Here is a 20,357-nt window from a genome sequence, read left to right as displayed (position 1 = left end):
TTTATAATGTTCTTAAATATTAAACGGGAGTCTGTCTCTATTCACCATGTCACTTGCGAAACTTTTCCGCGGAAGTCAGCCATATTATTACGGCGCAGCGTGCTACAATATTCAATTAATTTCCTCCCTCTTTATCACCTTTCCATGAAATACGCGCAAAAATCCATGTTCACCTTCGCCATCTTGATGTACTAGAAGTGTTATTAGTATATGGGGTGGTGCCGTGATCTAATCTCAGACGGTAATCGTCTCGCTGGGATAATAATAGCTCGAGAGCTTGCGCTTTGATTATCGGAGAAATTGTCGACCCGATGCAGCTGGACAAACAATCGACCGTTACGAGTGAACAAGGCCTACGTGTGGTCAGCCGCGCTGCCCGAGCACGGCCCCTTTCTCTCCTTCGCCCGCCGTTTCTCTCGCGGGCGCTTACTCTCTCTCTCTCTCTCTCTCTCTCTCTCTCTCTCTGATCCTGCCTACGTCTCTTCTTCCACCCTTTCGAAAGATTTCATTAGCTGGCAAGACCCGCGCAGACGGTTTGCTCCGGAACATGAGCCGTACGCTTCGAGCTTGCGGAAATTCCGGCCGTTGCATACCGAATGAGCCCCGTCGCTATTCTAGCGTACAGCTTCTTTGCTCTGCGGATGTACGGAGATATTTTTAATATGGTATTGCGTGAGTCGCTTTCAATCCGAATTTCTTGATAAATTACTGCTGAGAGTTGCACTCTCCGCGTCTCTGTGACTTGGTCGAATTGATTTTAGATATATTAAAAATTGAGGCTTTGAGCGCTCAACGTTTTTCAAAATTAACAAAACTAACGCGGAAGTTCTCTATATTAATCTTTCGACCGTAACTTATTTGCATTTAATATTATCGCTAATGGATGGACGTCTTACTTTCGAGACTCGGCGGCTGTCGTGCAGTCGACTATTTTATATCGATAAAGCTGCTGTGTAAGCACGAGGATTCGCATTGACCGATGAAACGTAAAAGCTCCTTCGCATTGATCGCATTCGGTTTTCTCTATTATCGTGCTAACTATACCATCTAATCATCACTTGCTCGTCATGTAAATAATAAAATTATCTATAAGTAATGTAAGACACGAGGGAGAAGAAAAACAACACGGCTATTAAAATGCGACTATTAATAATAATTAAGTGGTTTATTAAAGTTGAGTGGCCGAAAATGTTGAATTAAATATGTAACGAAGAAGCATAATAAACGCGGAGTACTTTCGACTAAATTGTCGATTAGAATACATTGCGAATACAGTGTCTGATTATTGTTAAGTTCGTGACACTATTAATTAAAATAAATCATTCCGTAATTAAACTGAGTGATTTAAGTGAGTTCACTAATTTTATACATTCGACTCAATTCCTTAAATGCGACGCATTATTATTTGCTTGTGTTCTTATCTACTGCATACGAATGTAATTATAAGTAAGTAAATATATAAGTGCAGACGATCCTATATACACATATTTATTTGATATATATTATAGATAATATAAATTATGATTATAGTCCTATTAATTGTTACAATTACGCTATTGTGTTCCTTGTCTTATATATAGATAGATATATATATATATATATATTTTTTTTGTTGTTGCTCAACTTTATTTAACCCTTACTTTAAACTACAGTATTATCTGTATAAATTCGTAATCTTATTTGCCTTCCAATAATTTCTGTCCTTTAGATCAAACGAATATATACGTTAAAAACATACATCGAAGTATTGTTCTGGTATACTTTAAGATGGTATTAACCCAACTTCTATTTCACTCGTGCGATAGAGGAAATGAGTAACTGAACAAATTAAATTGAAAAGGTCAGCGTTCAAAATATAATAAGTCACATCGTCAAAAATGAATTCTAATCTGATAAGCAGTTCTGGCGTCGCTATAGCATATCTAGAAAAACGAGATTTACGACTGGTAATATTTAGTTACAACATATCTCATTCGCATTATGAATTTATTTTATATTAATCTCTAAATTGATTTTCAAATATATTTACACGTACTCTTTAATATAAATATCTTTAATATAAATACTCTTTTAATATAAATATCATAATGTATGTATGTACATATATGGCTAAATGTTTTCACTGATATCGTGGCTCAAATAATGTAATGCATTATTATACAATGTGATATTATAACAAATTATGAATTAGATAGAATGAAATTATTCGTCAACTCTGATAAAGTAAATTTGTCGATTTAAAATCAAGAGTGCAGTATTTAAAGAATTTTTAAAATCTTATTAATAGTTATGACAATGCGTATTCCAAGCAGATCGCCAAATTATTAAATATTATATGAAGGATTTTGCTCACTGAAAAGACAATTTCCATTTCTACTAGAGTGAATTGTCATTCCGATATAATGTTACTTGAGTTGATGGGAGAGTGTTCTGGGAACTTTACAGTCTTCGCCCTGAATCGCACTGACTTGAAACTGTCGGGGAATAAATTTCCGAGAAAGACGGTACATACAGCAGTAGTTTATGTTTATCTCCTAGAGAATAAAAGCCAACTGTCCCAATAATTCCGGTGCAAATTTCATGAAATGCAATATCTCCATACTCTTGTAAAATGCATATGTAAAATGTATGTATATATTTTAATCTGCAGTACTATTGGGATAATCGGTCGCAAAATAAAATTTTATAAATTGAATATTCAGAGAATCGATTCGACATTCCCGTTATTTTTTTGAACTTTCAATTAATTTATATTCTTTGATTTCCGGTCGCTCTCACAATTTCATGTCATCGCGTATAGAATAGACAGTAAACCCATATAAACGAATCGTAGATCAGGTAGCATACGTTGCTAATAATTTTTAATGACAAAACGAAGGAAGGAAAAAATATAAATATACACACAATACGAGAAAATCCATTCCAATAACAAAATCTCCTTTATTTATCGAGAGTAAATGAAGCTGAACGCACCATGAAAACTAAATTAAGAGACGTGTGCACGATTGCTATAATTTTCAAATATCCAACATTGATTTATAGGCCATTGAATAGTTAAATTAACATTAAATGCATTACAAGAGAGAGAGAGAGAGAGAGAGAGAAAGAGAGAGAGAGAGAGAGAGAGAGAGAGAGAAAACATAAATTGTAAAATTTACTTTTCATAGTAGCAATTTACTCCAAATTATGTACATATAAAGTATAAGCGAGACTTTGACTTTTGAGTTAATATTAAAGAAAAACTTATTAAACTTTATAATTCTCATAACGAGTATTTCAGTTACATATAAAATATTACAAGCAACTTTAAAACGATTTAATAGAATAACGATTAAAAACATATTTCTTATAAAATTTTGAGCATTCTTTTGCATTTTTATTTTCGGTTTCAATTAATTTTCTCAATATTTTCATACATTACACTGCAATTCATTGGTATAATTTTCAAACCTCAAGCTTTTAGAAAAAATACTCTATTTTCGGTTTTCTTTAGTCTCCTTCTCATTTCTTTTGTGTGTCCCCCGTCCCCATTCCCCGCCACTACTACACAGCCATGCCCTCTTACATTATTAAATAAAATTCGCAATAGTTTTTCTGGCTAGAATAGACGATTTTGTTCGTTAGAATATATCATATCGATATAGTATTTTCAGAAATAGTAATATAATTATGATTAGTTATTTCTAAAATTTGTATTCTTTTATTTACCCTTTAAAAATAACTAGAGAAATACTGAAATAATGGAACAAGTAAAATCAATAAGAAATAATGAATAATATAATGAATAATATTTCATTAACGTGGTTATGTAAAAATTTTATATTTTATATAGTTATGTTAATGTAGAAAAACTGTCGATCAATAAGCAAATAGAAACAAGATTATACAATTTCCAATAAGAATTGTAAATAATTGAATAAATGTTTTGATAAATCGTGATGAGTTATCAAGTAGCTGGACGAGATAATTTCAAATCTATTTAAGAAACTTCACAAGCGTTAACACTTTTAATGCACTCGAATGACATTGAAATTTGATTATAAATCTCATTCGAATGTAGCCTTTGACCAATAAGCAATGTAAATAGAATAACTACTTCATGTAATTATTTTGCATATAAACGTATATATGTTTTTAAAATTAATGTAGCGGGCATAATAATTGACGATAGTTTTCAATTGATAAGTTGTCTTGCAACATGGATATGACGTAAAGATTGGGTTAGTCCTTTATTAGATTTTATAAGAAAGAAGATGATTGTTTTTTTTTTGTTTTCATTTTAGAGGCAAAGATATTTTTGTTCATTAATGTACAATATTCGTGTAATAGTAAAAAATAGTGAAATATCAATTTATATGCGACATTCACATTCTTATTGATCATGTAAGAAATGGATATCCTTCCCTCTTATCGTACATTATAAAAATAAAATTGTTCCTTTCCCGTTTGTTGTTTATAAATAAAAGTCCGGAATTTTGGAAATAATTACTTCCTTATAAACAAAAGAAAGACAAAAAATTTTTGAATGATTATACTTTCAAGGGAATTAAATATAAAAAATTCACGTATAGTCCGTAATTGTTACGTCACCGCACACCATTTACCATCATTATTTAAATGATTAATAACCATCACAAGGTATTCGCTATAAAGAAGTGTTAAAACACTTCTCGATCGTCTACCCGGCAATCCATCTATGCACATCTACCGTGAAAAGTCCCTACTCGGCACCGAGCCCCGGCCACGGTATTTAATTAGTAACCTCCTGAGATCGACGAGGGATTGCCCCCTCTCGTCCACGTTTCTCCCACCCTACCGCCATTAATAACCACACTGTGCTTTTTGCAGGGGTGGAGGGTGCGGGCTGCCCGGAGGATAGCGTGACGGGCGACGACGGCGAATGCAAATGCGTGTCGCCCTGTCCGAAGCACGACTGTCAGCCCGGACAGCAGCCGGTGCAAGTGAACGCGAACGTACCCGAGAAACCCGGCAGCTGCTGCCCACTCTACGAGTGCCGCAATCAAGGTAATAACTCTCACGGCCGCCGAGCCCTAAACAAATGCCCCTTCGATGCACTCGCGCGCCTCGATTACCCGGGCCAATCGAGAACTCGAGCGAGCGAGCGAGCGAACGCGCGAGAAACCCCTCGACGCTCATTTCGAACATCAACGCCACTCCCCGTCCTCTACCTCTCCTTGTCACGTAGCGCGTTTCTCCAATATAGAGAAGTACTTTCATACTACCTCTTTCTCAAAATAAAATAAACAATCTCTCTCATTGTCTGACATGAGTCTGACTCATCTCAAACGCGTTGGTATCCGTAAATTATTTATGTAATTACGAATTCGTAATCGCTATTTATTGTCGCCGGAGGTGTACGAGGGTCGACGAATTAACCTTACGTTAATCTTACGAGCGCGTGGGACCGGAGAATTGTCCGCTTGTCGCAACGTGAAATTTGATATATATTCGTTTGGAGTATGGGTGAGAAGGTTGAGGGCATGCGGTGAGAATAAAAAATACAAGGAGGATAACATTAATGATCGGAAGGGAATTCGATTACCGGGAACGATCGCGATAATCGGCCAATGATATAATGATAAAATGACGGGCCTCGTAATCCTGGACAAGAATAATTATAATAATAATAATAAAGCGACGATGCGGTAAATAACGAGAGCAATAACCGCGAGGGGGGCCCCGTCGCGTCAACATCCAAAGACGAAAGACCACAGATTTGGCCCCTCGTGCTCGCAGCGATGCTGAGCTGGACGGCCCCGGAGGACGTGGCGAACAAATGCGTGGACAGCACGGGCCAGGTGCTGGAAAATGGGGAGCGCCAGCAGCGACTCGACGACCCCTGCACGAGCTGTATCTGCGAGGCCGGGGTGCTCAACTGCCAGGCGACAATGTGCCGTAGCTGTCTGCGGCCGCTGCCCCGCCTCCCGGGCGAGTGCTGCCCCAGGTGCCCGGCCCTTCCGGCGCCGCCTAAGCACTGCCGGCCGCTCACCAACTGCGACAAGCGCGACTGCGAGCTCGGCCTCGAGACCGACGAGCGCGGCTGCCTCGTCTGCAGGTGCCGCACCCAGACTCAGGTAAGTGCCATCGCCCATCACCCGTCAATGATCGTCGATGATAACGATGTGATACTGGAGGAGTAAGCTGACCTTTCCCAACGGGAAAATCGTCGGTGCGCTCCTACCCGATAATCCCCGATCGCCCACCAGTCCCAGCTCCAACCACGACTTATTTTATTTACGCGAGTACAGCAGAACGAGCCTGAGGATACAGAGGACGACTGCCCGAAACTGGATTGCGAGCTGCGCTGCGAGTACGGCTTGACGAGGGACGAAAATGGCTGCAGCATCTGCCGTTGCAAGCCCCACCTCGGCTGCCCTCTCGACGTCGTCTGCCAGAGGAAATGCCCATACGGATACAGAACCAACAAGCGCGGCTGTCCGGTGAGTGGCACCATCCCCGCAAGTTCGACTCTCGACTGTCCCGACGAGCTTCTGTCATCTCCTTCCCATACACTTAATAACGCCAACTTTAAGTTGCAGCGGAAAAAAAACATGCTGAATAAAGTCTACGCGACCCCTCGACGTGCTTATTTAGTCAATACGTCATTAGGCAATGAAATAAATATCTGGCGGTCGGACTTTCCATAATAAATAGCAACTTTAATTTGTCAAATAACGGTCTAGCTGCTTGGTAGGCGAACTTTACACATTTCCTAAAAAAAGCTTCTTCTTCTCCAGCTTCGCTTTTTTCTTCTTCTATTTTTAAATATTAATTTAGCTTTATTTTATTTTTATTTTTTTGTATGACTTTTTCTTCATTGCCTCGAATTCTTCACGAACATAGATAGGATATAGCAATAATTTTTGTAATTACGTATGAATTAGGTTTACGAGTGGCATAATCGAATATCCCATTCTAATTGTCACTTAATTCCAACTATGCCACTTTTACATAATGCGAGGCGAATATGTAAGCTAAAAAGAATTTTAAATGTTAATACCCGATATGTCTGGCTAACGAATCCCTACCCCAAAAAGTTCTAGAATGTTTCTTTGATCGGATACTGGCGAGACTTAAAAAAGGAGGTCACGAGAAGATTTTCAAAATGTATTCATGGCTGAACGAACGGAACGAGTATAAAATTCCTGTGCCTAGTATCCCGCTGAATAAAATTCACAACGAACAAGTGTAAAGTCACGTTGCAACAAAATTAAAATGAACGACTAATAGAATTTGCTATAGGTTATGTATGCGCAACATAGCGTTCGTATGGAGAATCTTCGATCAACAAAATAACAATTTGATATAATTGATTCATAGCCGTTTAACTTTGGGTGAAAATCAACCCTGAATAACATATAGTGATAAAGAGCGACACGAGGCTCGTTTATCATCGTGTGGTAACTGTCATGTTCTGTCATACACGTACTGACATTTCCTAATTGATGTGTATTTCTCAGAATGCCCTAAATACGCTAGAAATAAGCTGAAATGGGCTCTTGCTCTTTCGCATCCGATAAAAGCTTAATTGTACTTTATGAAAGATCTTTACGGAATCGTCTATGTTTCGCAAATATTTCTAATTCCGATCGATAACTATCATGCATTAGTATAGATTTCAAATGTAAGGTAAGATAATGGAAAATAATTACCGATTGGTTAAAAAGAATAATAACTTGGATTTGTGCTTATTTGGAATATCGCGAGCTTGCAAACTCTCCAATGAGCGAAATCAAGAAAGAATGAAGGAAGAAAAATTTATATGGTAATAATTTAATTCGTCTGCAAAGGATATATTTTAACAAAGGAATTTTTAATTTTTCATGTTGTATTGTTGTATTGATTTTTTAATGCATACTGATGAAATTGTTTGCAAAATATGAAAATATTCACAAACTTGCCGATTATTTAACATTCTTAACATTACTCGCTTAACATACTCAATTTATAAGAGATAAATACACGCGTGCGTGTACATAAAAAATAGAGAGAAAAAGGGAGGAAAAAAAGCATAAAATAATCAAATTTCGGTGATTTATGAAATTTTTGGAACAAATATCGATCGTCTGATAGTCCTTGTTGGTAACAGCCGAACCCCATCCCCCTAGCACATATACGTTTATGAATGATATTTTTGTATTTTCCAGATGCTACGTGTAATACTATTGTTATTTTGTCTGTACGTTAGTTCGTTTTGTTCCTATTTCATTATAATTTATCGTTTCTCGTCAGATATACGAATTCGCAAAGTAGTTGAGCAAATTCGACTCCCCATCGATCAGGAATCTATTACAAGTATTAAAAGGTCCTTGGATATATTCATAGAGGAATAAAATGTTTTTCCTTTGCTCGAGCGACCTTATCCATATACCTTAAAATTTACGTTTCAGCTTCTGTTTCACGAACACACATGCTATTTTTCCACCCTTTGTGCCTTATTCCGTTTCTTTTTTTTCCCCGCCTATCTCTTTTGCAAAAAATTGAAAAGTTCGCTTTACATTTGAGTTCACGTAAAAAAGATAACATTTAGTTAAAACGCGGGGAAAAGTTACTTGAACTGAAAACAAATATTGGAATAAAAGTCGCTGGCGCCCTGCAGCCCTTTTGTAGCGCGTATGAACGGAGAGAGAACAAAAATGGTGGTTGGGGGAACGGACAGAATAGGAAAGTCGATGAGAAGAAAGAAGTCGAAGAAGAAGCGGAAGAGAAAAGAGAATATTATCGCCCTCGACGGAAGCCGCGCGTTAAAAATACCCCGAACCCGAGGAATTTCGCGGCAAATGATTCTACTCGCCACCCTCCGCCTCCGCCCCCGGCTTTTTGCTTTATTTATCGCCAAGAGACGAAGAAAGCCGGGGTCGACGATGTATAACGAGCATTCGTCTGTCATAGACTTGCCGCTGTCTCGGCAGCTGCCTCGACGAGCGCAACCTCACGCACCCCGAGGGATCGACCTGGAACGCGGAACCCTGCAGGAGCTGCCTCTGCGAGCCCGGCGGCCTCGTCAGCTGCAACGAGACGGTCTGCAAGGTCGGCTGTAACGATCCCCTGCCCCCGCTCCCGGGACGATGCTGCCCTCTCTGCCCGACCCCGGTGAGTGTTCCCTTGCTGATATGGACCCAAATTGTCATTCGTATCGTGAGTGCCTCGTGACTGTTTTTTCTTTTTCTCTCTCTTTTTCTATGTTTTTTTTTTTCATTCTTTATTTGTTCTTTGGCTCGCCAGTCCCAATGGAAAAGTCCCGCACTCTCCGTGGGCGCATTGGAAAATTAAACTAAACGACGGCGAAACAAGCCTCGGCGGATGTACTTCTCATGCGCAAACATTAATAATATTAACCGTTCCTCCCATCCCCCTCCCCACAAACACGCGCGCACACACACACTTGAAAAGTAATTTGAAGTTAAGTAGTCTGCTCGTTGCCATCTTCACTCGGGTATCTTTAAAATAATTGTGTATTTAGATGTCTTATCGTTCAACGAGAGCCAAACAATGCGCTTCGCCTTCTTTTTTGACTTCTGGCTGTTTATGAATACCCGACAGGCAATTGTAGACAAGAATCACGGAGGGCCTTTTTCATTATTTTCATTAATATTTTAATGAATATTGTGAGCTTTATTGCGCTCCAAATCCACGTTAAAAAGCTCCTTGAACTCTCAATAGAGAAATGAATACGAGATTCAAAAGTGCGCGAAAAAATTTACTGTCCTGCACAATTTTCCGATTTTTATCGAACTACGTACTAAATGCCTCATACGTTTCTAATTACAATTTAACCTTTGCCCTTGGTAACTTTATAATTATAAGTTTCGTAAATGCGAATTATTATGTTTATTCAACGATTATTCGCTCGACCATTAAATTTCAATAAACTTACGTTTTCGGGTACGCAATATTGCATCCCGCAAAATTTGAAGAGTGTACTCATTTTCCATTTATCGTCTCACTCGTTAGCATGGCAACGCGCCATTCCTCCTTCATAATACAACAAAGGGTTTGCTTTCGTTTCAGATAATATTAAAGGTTACCACCGTACATTCGCACAGCTCGTCTTACGTGTTTAGACTGTATGTATGCGTAATAAAAAGCACACAAACAAGCCAACCACTAATCAAGAATTACTAAAGAGAATTCTCAATCGTCCCTTATCCACTATCCTTGTACAATTATTCCTAACTGCATTAATTTCATAAAAAAGAAAAAAGAAAAAAGAAAAAAATGAGGGAAAAAAAGAAAGGAAAGAGAGATTAGCAGATAAACTAAGCGGAAAGTCCATTTTCATGCTTCGCTTTGATCGAAATTTCTAAAAAATATTATTCTTAAAAGACTTATTTAATAAAACAGAATATCTGTAAATATTATGCCTGGTGCTTAAAAATTAAAAAATAGACAATTCAATTTTCAACCTCTCGTCGTCATTCAAATGACGAAAGATAATTTAAAGTCCGTGAATTTAAGAATTTTAACCGAGTGAAAATTCGGTTTTCAACATTAAAGACAATTACTTGAGACGCCATACGAGCAGATAAGTTCACAGTAACCTCGTTTCAACCGAATCTCCCGATAAATGCAAAATTTCATTATAATATCAAGACAAGCAAAATTCTAAAGAAAAATATAATATCTCTGCGTTATAATTTATTTGCGAACGGAATAGCAGCAGTTAAGTAGCCTTGTGGATATATTTTTAACCAATTACTTATAAACAATATATCGAGATAATCAGGGTGCGTCAATCGGCAGCCGAATTCAAAAGAGAATAACCAATTGTAGAAAATATGTATTTAATTATCTCACTGGGGCTAATGCCATTGTGCATTTTGGCACTGGCTTGGCCATTTTGATTTATCATCCATTCGAATTAATGTAAAATTGGTCAATAGGACGAGTGTTTTCTAAAAAGTACAATGGCATACGGAAATAGAAGGACCGCGAGTCCACGCACATTTGTCACGGAGAACGTCCAAAGTAGCTGTCCCGAGAGCGACAGTACGTCCATTACTAATTGAGAAAATGTTTGATTTACCTAATAAACTTACATAGCCTGTAATTGAAAAACTGTAATAAAATGCTGAAAAATGATAGAATTGAGAGAAAGGAATGGGAAAAAAATGCGCATAAAATCGTTATAAATTAAAAATTTCATAATATTTAACATTTTTAACGATCCCGACAGCCGCTCCGACGGACGCATCACGACTCTGCACCACACATAGATCATTCGTAAACGAGTATAAATTAACAAAGTCCATTCAACAAATGAGTATATTTTCAGAAGTTAATTAGCAATCCATAATTTATTTAATTATTATATCGCTGCTACTTTTAGTGACAATCGCGAATAATACGATAAATTAAATTGTCTCATTAAATCAATCGTTAACTCAAAAATTGTAATAATTATCGTTGCCAATAGAATTATACTTATTCCCTTACAATTCGATTACTTTATAATTTAATCGCAAATTCGGCTTGCTCGTGACATATTTAATTTAAATTTTAATTGAATTATAGATAAAATAATATCCCTTTGAACATTCGGTTCAATAATGCAGTCGCTTGTCATTAATAATCGTTCCTTTCCTTTCCTAAAAATATTACCTTATTCGATCAATTTTACAACGATTTTTTGCGCACCTCGTGGGCCCTACAATCTTCCATTCCCTTCGTCACGGGGATAAAAATTAATTCCATAACAATGCCATTGCCGCTGAAAATCATCTCCCACCCCAACAGCTACTAGAATCGACCAACTACCAATCGTTGGCTCTCTCTCTCTCCAACTCGTATCTATTTGCGAATTAATACAACCGAGAGCCCAAGGATGTAAAATGGCACTTATCACCGCGATTAAACGACTGGACATTGGACGTCTGGACTCTCGTGGCATTGTTAAACAAATATTGACTGATAATCGACTTCCGACTATAAACATTCAATGGCTACATTAAAAATTTATCCAATGTCGAGAATTCAGCACGAGAGAGAGAGAGAGAGAGAGAGAGAGAGAGAGAGAGAGAGAGAGAGAGAGAGAGAGAGAGAGAGAGAGAGAGAGAGCCAGAGTATGTAGATGCAATTTGAGATTATATTGATATTGCACTGATGCTCGACCTCAGCATTTAAACCAGCTTCCATCTCTTCAAATTCATTAGGATGACAGAGTTTTTTTGTTGTCGACAGGCTGCGGAGGAGTCAAGAGGCTGGGGTACAGTCCCGGTCATCCTGATCGCGGTGCTCACCCTCATCTCCGGCCTGCTGATGATACACTTGGTGCGGGGTCGTTTCCGGTCTCGTCTCGCACCCTCGGAGGCCGACTTTGTCGGCTTCCCCCAGCAGTACTACAAGTGCGTCCCGGTCTACGAGAGCCACCTGCCGGTGCTCCAGCACGCGGAGAAGATCGCACCTCTCTGAGCTCACCCAACCGACACTACGAACTCTCACGCACGTACGCGGTCACGTACGGATAGATAGTCCATATCCTCTTGTCCTCCTCCTCGTCCTCCTCCTCCTCCTCCTCCTCCTTCGTGAATTATAGGCACGCGTGCATGCGCCCGTACGCGTGTCCTATTAGCTGTGTTACGACTCTATGTAGTGTTTTGTATCTATCGAAATCACCTGGGGTATTTACACCGGATTCCCAACGACTCCGACGAATATCTCGAGCCTCTCCCACTCCCACCGCCTATCCCTACCCCATCCTGCGCCGCCACTCTTATTTATCCCCGCTTACAGCGAAAAAGTGCGATACGCATCCCCCGAGACTACGAATGCCAAACGTACTGTCCAACCTCGACTCTAGCCCCCCTCTGCTTCCTCCGCCCCGATACCGCGTAGACTCGCTCATTTTCTTAACCTATTGTATAAAGTATCGCACTACAGGTATTATTACACTGTCAGGGCTGCTCTTACAACTGTCCTCCCAGCAGTGTTGAAGTTTAAGTATAGACGCACTCGTCAACGCGCGTGCGTGCGCGCATTAATGCATATCAGTAGACGGTGTATCCGATTACCGCTCGCACCTTTCCAGCTATGGACAATTGCACGTGTCGCGCGTCCAGGTTGAGTTGAGCAAAGTAGGTGCTCATATACATGGCGAAGCTCGCGATAAGACGAGTTGACGTCCTCGGCGTATCAAGAGGGAGCGAATAAAAAATGGCTTCCCATCAACGCGCGTCATCGTCAAGCGAATATGATCGATCGACGGACCGCGCGACACTTATCCGCAACAACTTTATCAACGTCTCTCTAGTGCGCCTTATGTAAATTGCGCCACCACGCCGATAGTTGATATAAATTGATAAATGTATTAATGTCAACGGTCACGTTCTGCTTATCTTATTCCACGAGAAGAGAATAAAGGAGCCCTCGTGCAATCTTTCTCCCCTATTTGTATGCTCTGAGCCCCTTGGATACCCGTTGGATACCCGTTGGATGGCAAAAAGGATGATGCATCGACGGTCGCACACTTTTTGAAAAGTGTCGCGAATACACGTAGCAGCAGCTACGGATATGATTTTTGCTCTCGATTGCTTAACATTCGTAACAATTGGTTCTAACAAGTATATAAGGAGAGAATTCTATGTATTTTATTCTTTTCTTTGTTTGTTTTTTTTTGTTGTTTTTTTTTTAGTGTCATCATCACAATCATCATTGTCGTGCACTTGGTGATGACTCGATGATCCAAGTTATTCGTGGAAAGAACTCGTGATATCGAATATCGATCGACGCAGCATTTATTCGGAGCTTATACAAGAGTACATAAGCAAAGCTCAGGGAAACGGCGGAATCGTGATTAAGCGCACTTTAATTATTAAAGAGAAAATTCTCTCCTTATACATGAAATACCTGGCATTATACATTATATCTTTCGACACAAAGTATTAATATTATGCAAGCAATTATTTTTCATAACAATTTTTTACCATGCCTAATTAATAATTAAGCTTGCAATAAAAAATTATCTTTCATATATATATATATATATGTATATGTATATGTATTATTTCTTTTATACAAAAACGTCATGTATGCTATTTACGAAATGAGAAGAGAGAAGGCATTAGCATCTAACTAATTGCAATATGGAAGATAAAGCAATGCAAGCTCTTAGTGCATAAGTTATTAGAGTTAAGTGTAAGTAATGCAAATATTTCGTCTACTGTGATGATTGATCAAAACGAAGCGTTCTCTAATTGGCAGTTAAGAATACTGGGAATCAAGCAACGAGACGTTCTCGTCGCCCCCCCCCCCTCCCTCGAATTAACTTATGATATTTGTATTTAAAAATGTTATATCGTGAGCGCTAAATTGTAAGGTTCGTATGGCTCTTAGAAATGCAAAAGAAACGTAGATTTTGTCGATTTCATACATTTCGTCGTATTTATCATTTGGTAATACTTCATCGCTTGCCGACTTATTACGTATTGTGCAATTTATGCGTTGGCGTGGAAACGTAAGACGTTGCAAAGGAATTTAATAGCCTGTAAAAATAAGCCCTAAAATTATCATGAATTTAAATACTCTAAGTTCCATGAATTAGGGATGGAGCAAAGCAATCGTCGTAATATCAAATTTCTTATACTCGAAGGCATCGGCGTGCCATTTTAATTGGCCCTCTCTCAAAATATTCCCTAACATTAGTACGACGGGCTTGAACATTATTATTAATAATTAATCATCCGTTGGGATATCCTCGGCGTATGCCGAATCACAAATTGCGCCAATATTTGGGCGGGTATAGGGCCGTTTGGTAATGGGAAGTTTGATGGTTGGGTAAGCAAGGGGATTCGGGGAGTAGTGCATTAAATCTAGCATGAAATACCAGAGAAAGTTCGGTAGGTGTGCCTAGGCGCCGTGAATAAGAAGAGGCCAAAACCGAAGACGGCAATGCGGAAGTCAACGAGAGAGAAACGGATAACTAACCGCGGACATACCGCACGAATTTTACGATAATCATTGCGCGATATGCGAAAATAGAATGTCGTGCATTTCTCATCTTCTGCCAGCGAATGAAAATTAATCGAATACGACGAATTCTCATATCCCCCGAAGCCTTACAAGTACATTATTTGCAATGACCAATTTATAAATTGTACGATGGGTAATATTTTGCTAATATTAACTTTGCCTTAAATTATTATATACGTTGTTTTGCTAAAAATTTCGATTTAACGTTGAAAAAGTTTACCGATCTTAATTTTGCAATGAAAATTTCGTCTAGTCAAGCGTTAAAAGCATACTTTTTATCATTAAGATAACAACGATAAGAACACTCTTTTCAATTACTTTGAATGTTTCGTGTAGGAAAAACAAAAATTCCCGTCAACTGGACAAGAAGGCTAAAAAATTTCACATACAAGAGCTTATGGAACTATCGCATAAACAAATGCTCAACTTTATAATCGATCGACCTTCCATTTGTAACTAATTATTATCTCATTTTCTCAACAAAAATATTTGAATATTTCAATATTCGAATAAATTTTTAGTAAATTCGTGCATTTTCTTTTATTCCTTTGGTTCTCTCTCTCTCTCTCTCTCTCTCTCTCTCTCTCATTCACCCCCCCCCCCCCCCCCCCCCCCCCCCCTCCCTTTCATTCTTGCATTTTTTGTTTTTTTTTCTTTTTTAAACTCTTATTTCTACTAATCGTCATTATATCAAGTAAATATATGAAGGCACATATACTATAATACATTAAAAGAGAGTAATTTAAAATTTATACTTACCCAGTTGAAGTGGAATCTTTCGAAAATATGTCGATGGAAAATTTTGTATCTAAATGTACACAAATTAATATAGATAAGAATAAGTAGTTGAATTATGTCCTCACTACAGTTTAATTAATTGTTCTACCACTGTATAGACTGTTTCCTTTTATTCCTTACGAGCTAAATTAAAATAAGAAAATCGATGTATGAGGTGCGATGTGCGATGTGAATATGTGTGAGCATTTCAAAAAAAAATTTTGATTTATTTATATGTAAAATATGAGAAACGAAAAATTAAAAAATAAGACTAAAATCGATAAGGCGAGTAATTACACAATTTGTATAAAATGAAGCCCTACATTGCATTATAATAATAAAATATAAGCACGTGAAAGCAGCCGAGCTGTAAATAAATTGAAATTACTATAAAGAAGACGCTTACGATACTTTAACTTTTCCATACCATGATGTTCCACACGATCATTAAATGCTGAAAATTCGGAAATTGATTTGAATCGATAAAGAAGCAAGATAAAGTCATTAGATTAGTCTAAACTCGTATGTCACCGCTGCTCGTATAGAAATATAATATCTCTCCAATAATATTAAGCATAAAGCATTGAGCTCCATGTATTCTCAGTTTTAAATTCGAGGATTGAACATTTAGCTATTATTTAGTATTTAATTAAATGCAGAAATCTTCAAATTTATTTTTCTAGGTTATGTAACTAAACTTAGGTTGATTCGTAGAGAGTTTGGTAAGGTTACTTTTGTTTTCTTCTTCGTCTTTTTTTTTTCTTTTGACTTTTTGTTTTATGTTTTTTTAAAGTATATTAACCGTAACTGAAGCTATTCAATGCTATAATATTAATCATAAAAAAAATATACATAAATAAGTAAGTGATTAATTATTTAAGCAACAAATTAAATTAATGAATAAATAAAAGATATTGTACGACGACTACGTGTAAATCTTGTAATCTTCCCCATTAGCTGATTAGCCTGGATGATAGTTCACCCTCACTTACTTGCTTGCACTTGAAATCTCATAAGCACTCACTTATAATCACACAACAGTAACACCTACACACGGGCAGAGTCTCGCCGCATTAGCGTGAGATGTATAGAGGTTATTAAGGAATTTATGAGTTGTACGTATAATGGATCGTTGAAAGGATAATGAGACAATGTAGGCACGCATTCACACATATCCATCTACCATCATCGACGACGTCAATTAAATCTATCGTTGTCTTCGCAATGTGCAAAAATCACTCTCTCGAATTATATATGCATACATACGTTATGTTACTTCTCCATAACAAGCTACGATATAACGAAGAATAGGACTTCGTTATATCCTATTGGTCGTATTCGTAAGATCAAGCGTATAGTGTACGCGTAGGCTTATAAATACACACGTGCATACGCATGTATCTACACACACATGCACGCGCGCCCGCGCGCACACACACACACACACACACGTACATATATATATATATATATATATGCGCGTGTGTGTGTGTGTGTGTGTATATATATAAAACGGGAATTTATTATTATCGAAGGATCAATAAGATGGAGAATTTCGTAAATGCATGACATGTACCTCAATGACAATATTAATAGAGCAGTTGGCATTAAATGTATTGCAAATACGTAATAACGCCGTCGCATAATTAACCGCAAAAACGTCGAATCTTGTTCTTCTTATACGACTGATGAATTTGCTGCCCAACACACTTATTACTTATCCCAAGTTAATTCAAGCGAGCATACTCATTGATTTAGCCTTTTTATCCAATGAAAATATATTATTACCCTCTGAAAATGTGTACCTATGCACGTGAGAGTATCACGAGACTCAATATTCGACACATGAAAGAATGAGAAATTGTATCAAACAAGTCAAGTTGACGTGCGTTCGAGAATGAATAAAATAACATTCGATTCGATTAGTAAGTGATATTACTGTTAATATATTATCGATTCTCATCAAGAGATCACAATTGTACATGCTTATTATGTAATAAAATTAAAATAAATATGATAATAAATTCAATTGAACCACTCGTAACGATTTATTCCTCCCCTCACTACCACATCCATCCCCGTATCTATAACTCGTATTATTTTTTTTTTATGGCCAATAGCTTCATAAACATTAACTGCGTTTCTCAATTCCGCAATAACTGTCGGAATGTCTATTTTTTAACGAAACAGGAATACAGTGAAATCGTGCGTAATAGAGGTTTCGCTTGCGCAATATTTTTATTCGATATATAAAGTCGCTCCTTGCATATTTTTAATCAATTATGTCTTGGATTTTAAGAAACAAATAAAAAAGTAATGGGGGTAAATAAATTAATTAATTGCCGTATTATTTTCGCAAATTCGATTCTTAGTTACTAGCAGGAGAAATGAGACGAATGAATTATTTCGGCTTGAAATAAGCTGAAAAATATTACATAAATTTTACCGGCAAACGATTCCAAATATATATATACATATATATATATATAAAGAAAAACTCGTCTCAACTTTTTTCGATCTTTCCAAGCGAAGAGTGTACGATCGAGAGCGCGAGATCGTCTCTCTCTTTCTCTCTCTCTCTCTCTCTCTCTCTCTCTCTCTCTCTCTCTCTCTGTCGAGGTACGTTAGTAATATAGCAAGATAAATTCTTATGTAAAGTACACGATATCGCTCGTAAATTCATAATACTTACAAAAAATTATAACGCGTACTTTGCTGATCGCTTAAAAAAAAAAAAAAAAAAAAAAAAAAACCCCGATACGTTCCCAATACGTTAAACTAACGAGCCTAGGAGTGGGACACTTATACCAAGATATGCGATATTAAATCAGGCGCGCAAGTCGTTTCGAAGGTATTTTTAAGAAGATCGACAACGATTATCGAGAATATTTAAGTGCTCGTACATTGTAAACATTTTATCCTTTCGCTCCTCTGCCGCTCCTCTGCCGCTCCTCGCCCTATCGCCCTCCGACACACTCAGCCATGTAAATAAGACGCCCGCAAAAGGCTAGTGGAGATAAGAGCGCGAGCGCACCATCACTCCCAAGATATAAACTATCGGGAATTCGTCGGGCCAATTAGTCGTACTCGTAAAATATAATTTCATTGCCGGGCGATCCATGGAAGCGCGTAATAAATCGTCCCCACGATGGACTCTTGGGAATGGTGGCACGCGAGACCCCGACTGGCCTTTTCAAGCCGCGGAAAGTCTCCAATCGATCGTCGTTCCCTTCCCAAGGATTCGCCATTATTCGTAAATTCGCCACCGTCCTTTTATAGTCGGCAGGGACTCGCAGCCGCTTAAAACCCTAATGAAATAATTACGATGGCTTTTGGTGTGGATCGCGGTGCGCAGCGGACCGCCGCTCCCGACTTCCAAGTCGCAGATCGCATTCAGCTTGGCTTAACACCCGAATTACAAGTTTAAAAGCAAACTCCTATTCTAATTAGTCTAGGCTTCATTAACATGTCTTCTATACTTTTAACCGCGCGATCTTTTTTTATCCTGCGCACCTTCCTCTGCGCATCGAATTTGGCCAATAAAGCTCAACGAAACGATGATGAACGGCAGTATGAAACGAGAGATAGATAGAGAGAGACTTTTACAAGACCTTATCCCATAAATAACATTCATAATCAATCTAATTTGCTTCGACGCTAACCTGATACATAACAAATTTATCACGACAATGTCTCCTTATCTCGTTAATTTTATTTAATACGAGAGCATTGCAAATTATAAATTATACGTAAAGCAAACGTAACCGATGAAAAATCAACTTATTAAAGATACGGGATGCGGTAGAAGTTACGTCGATAAAGACTTTCTACGGCTTTAAGATCATTTAAACGATATAATGTTTAAAAATTACGAGAGTCTCTCTACGGTTTCAAATAACAAATAACGTTGTAGTAATTCAATGTATTACCAAATTCCGTATTGGTAATAATCCCAACAGTAATCCCTAACTTATTTTTATATCGTTCTTGTTTCTCAAATACAATAATAATATTAATAATAATTAACCATAATAATAATTACTTCAAATTTATTTCATTATACACGCGATATTTACGTACCGATGTGCGAAATTGGCAATTGTCATGCGTTTTTTGAGCTGGGGCTTGGACAATCGAATTTTAATTAGCATATTCAACATATCCCAGCTATTATCGATGGCCGAAGGTATCGGGTACCAATAAGGACGATGACCATTTGACCTTTGTAAGAAAATGCGTATTTGGTGGATGGGATAGATCCCTTTATTACCAGCTGTATGCAATTTATCACCACGGGATAATTATCGACGCAAATATCTACTTTACCGTCCGCGGCTATCCATCTACCGTGAAAATAGTTGACGATTGTGTTTTCCGTAAAAGTTTGAACATTCTACGAGAATGTACGACGACGCTCGTCCTCTGTATAAATAATCTAATCGATCGATTACTTGTTCTTTTCTTACAGACAGAGGCCATTAATTATGATTAAATGCCTCAAAATATCCTTTCGTATTTTGTGTATCAAAAGTACGAGACAATCTAGACTTTTGTCATTTAGCAAATCTCAAAAACAGCATCTACACAAAATA

General features: G+C 37.8%; 1 protein-coding gene across 1 annotated transcript in view; it reads left to right on the top strand.

Annotated features, from left to right (window-relative positions):
• LOC105359537 (cysteine-rich motor neuron 1 protein-like) overlaps positions 1–12,466 on the top strand; it is a 122,810-nt gene extending 110,344 nt beyond the window's left edge. The window contains exons 2-6 of the mRNA XM_011496151.1: positions 4,849–5,025; positions 5,758–6,095; positions 6,270–6,461; positions 8,914–9,114; positions 12,202–12,466. Coding sequence (XP_011494453.1) covers positions 4,849–5,025; positions 5,758–6,095; positions 6,270–6,461; positions 8,914–9,114; positions 12,202–12,432 — 1,139 coding nt within the window. The 3' untranslated portion in view covers positions 12,433–12,466. The remainder of the gene's footprint in view (positions 1–4,848; positions 5,026–5,757; positions 6,096–6,269; positions 6,462–8,913; positions 9,115–12,201) is intronic.
• Positions 12,467–20,357: the final 7,891 nt, after the last annotated feature.

Source organism: Ceratosolen solmsi, unplaced genomic scaffold, assembly GCF_000503995.2.
Source record: "Ceratosolen solmsi marchali unplaced genomic scaffold, CerSol_1.0 scaffold11, whole genome shotgun sequence".
Classification (NCBI taxonomy): Eukaryota; Metazoa; Arthropoda; class Insecta; order Hymenoptera; family Agaonidae; genus Ceratosolen; species Ceratosolen solmsi.
Note: the sequence above shows the minus strand (reverse complement) of the source record. Positions and strands in the feature narration are given on the sequence as shown.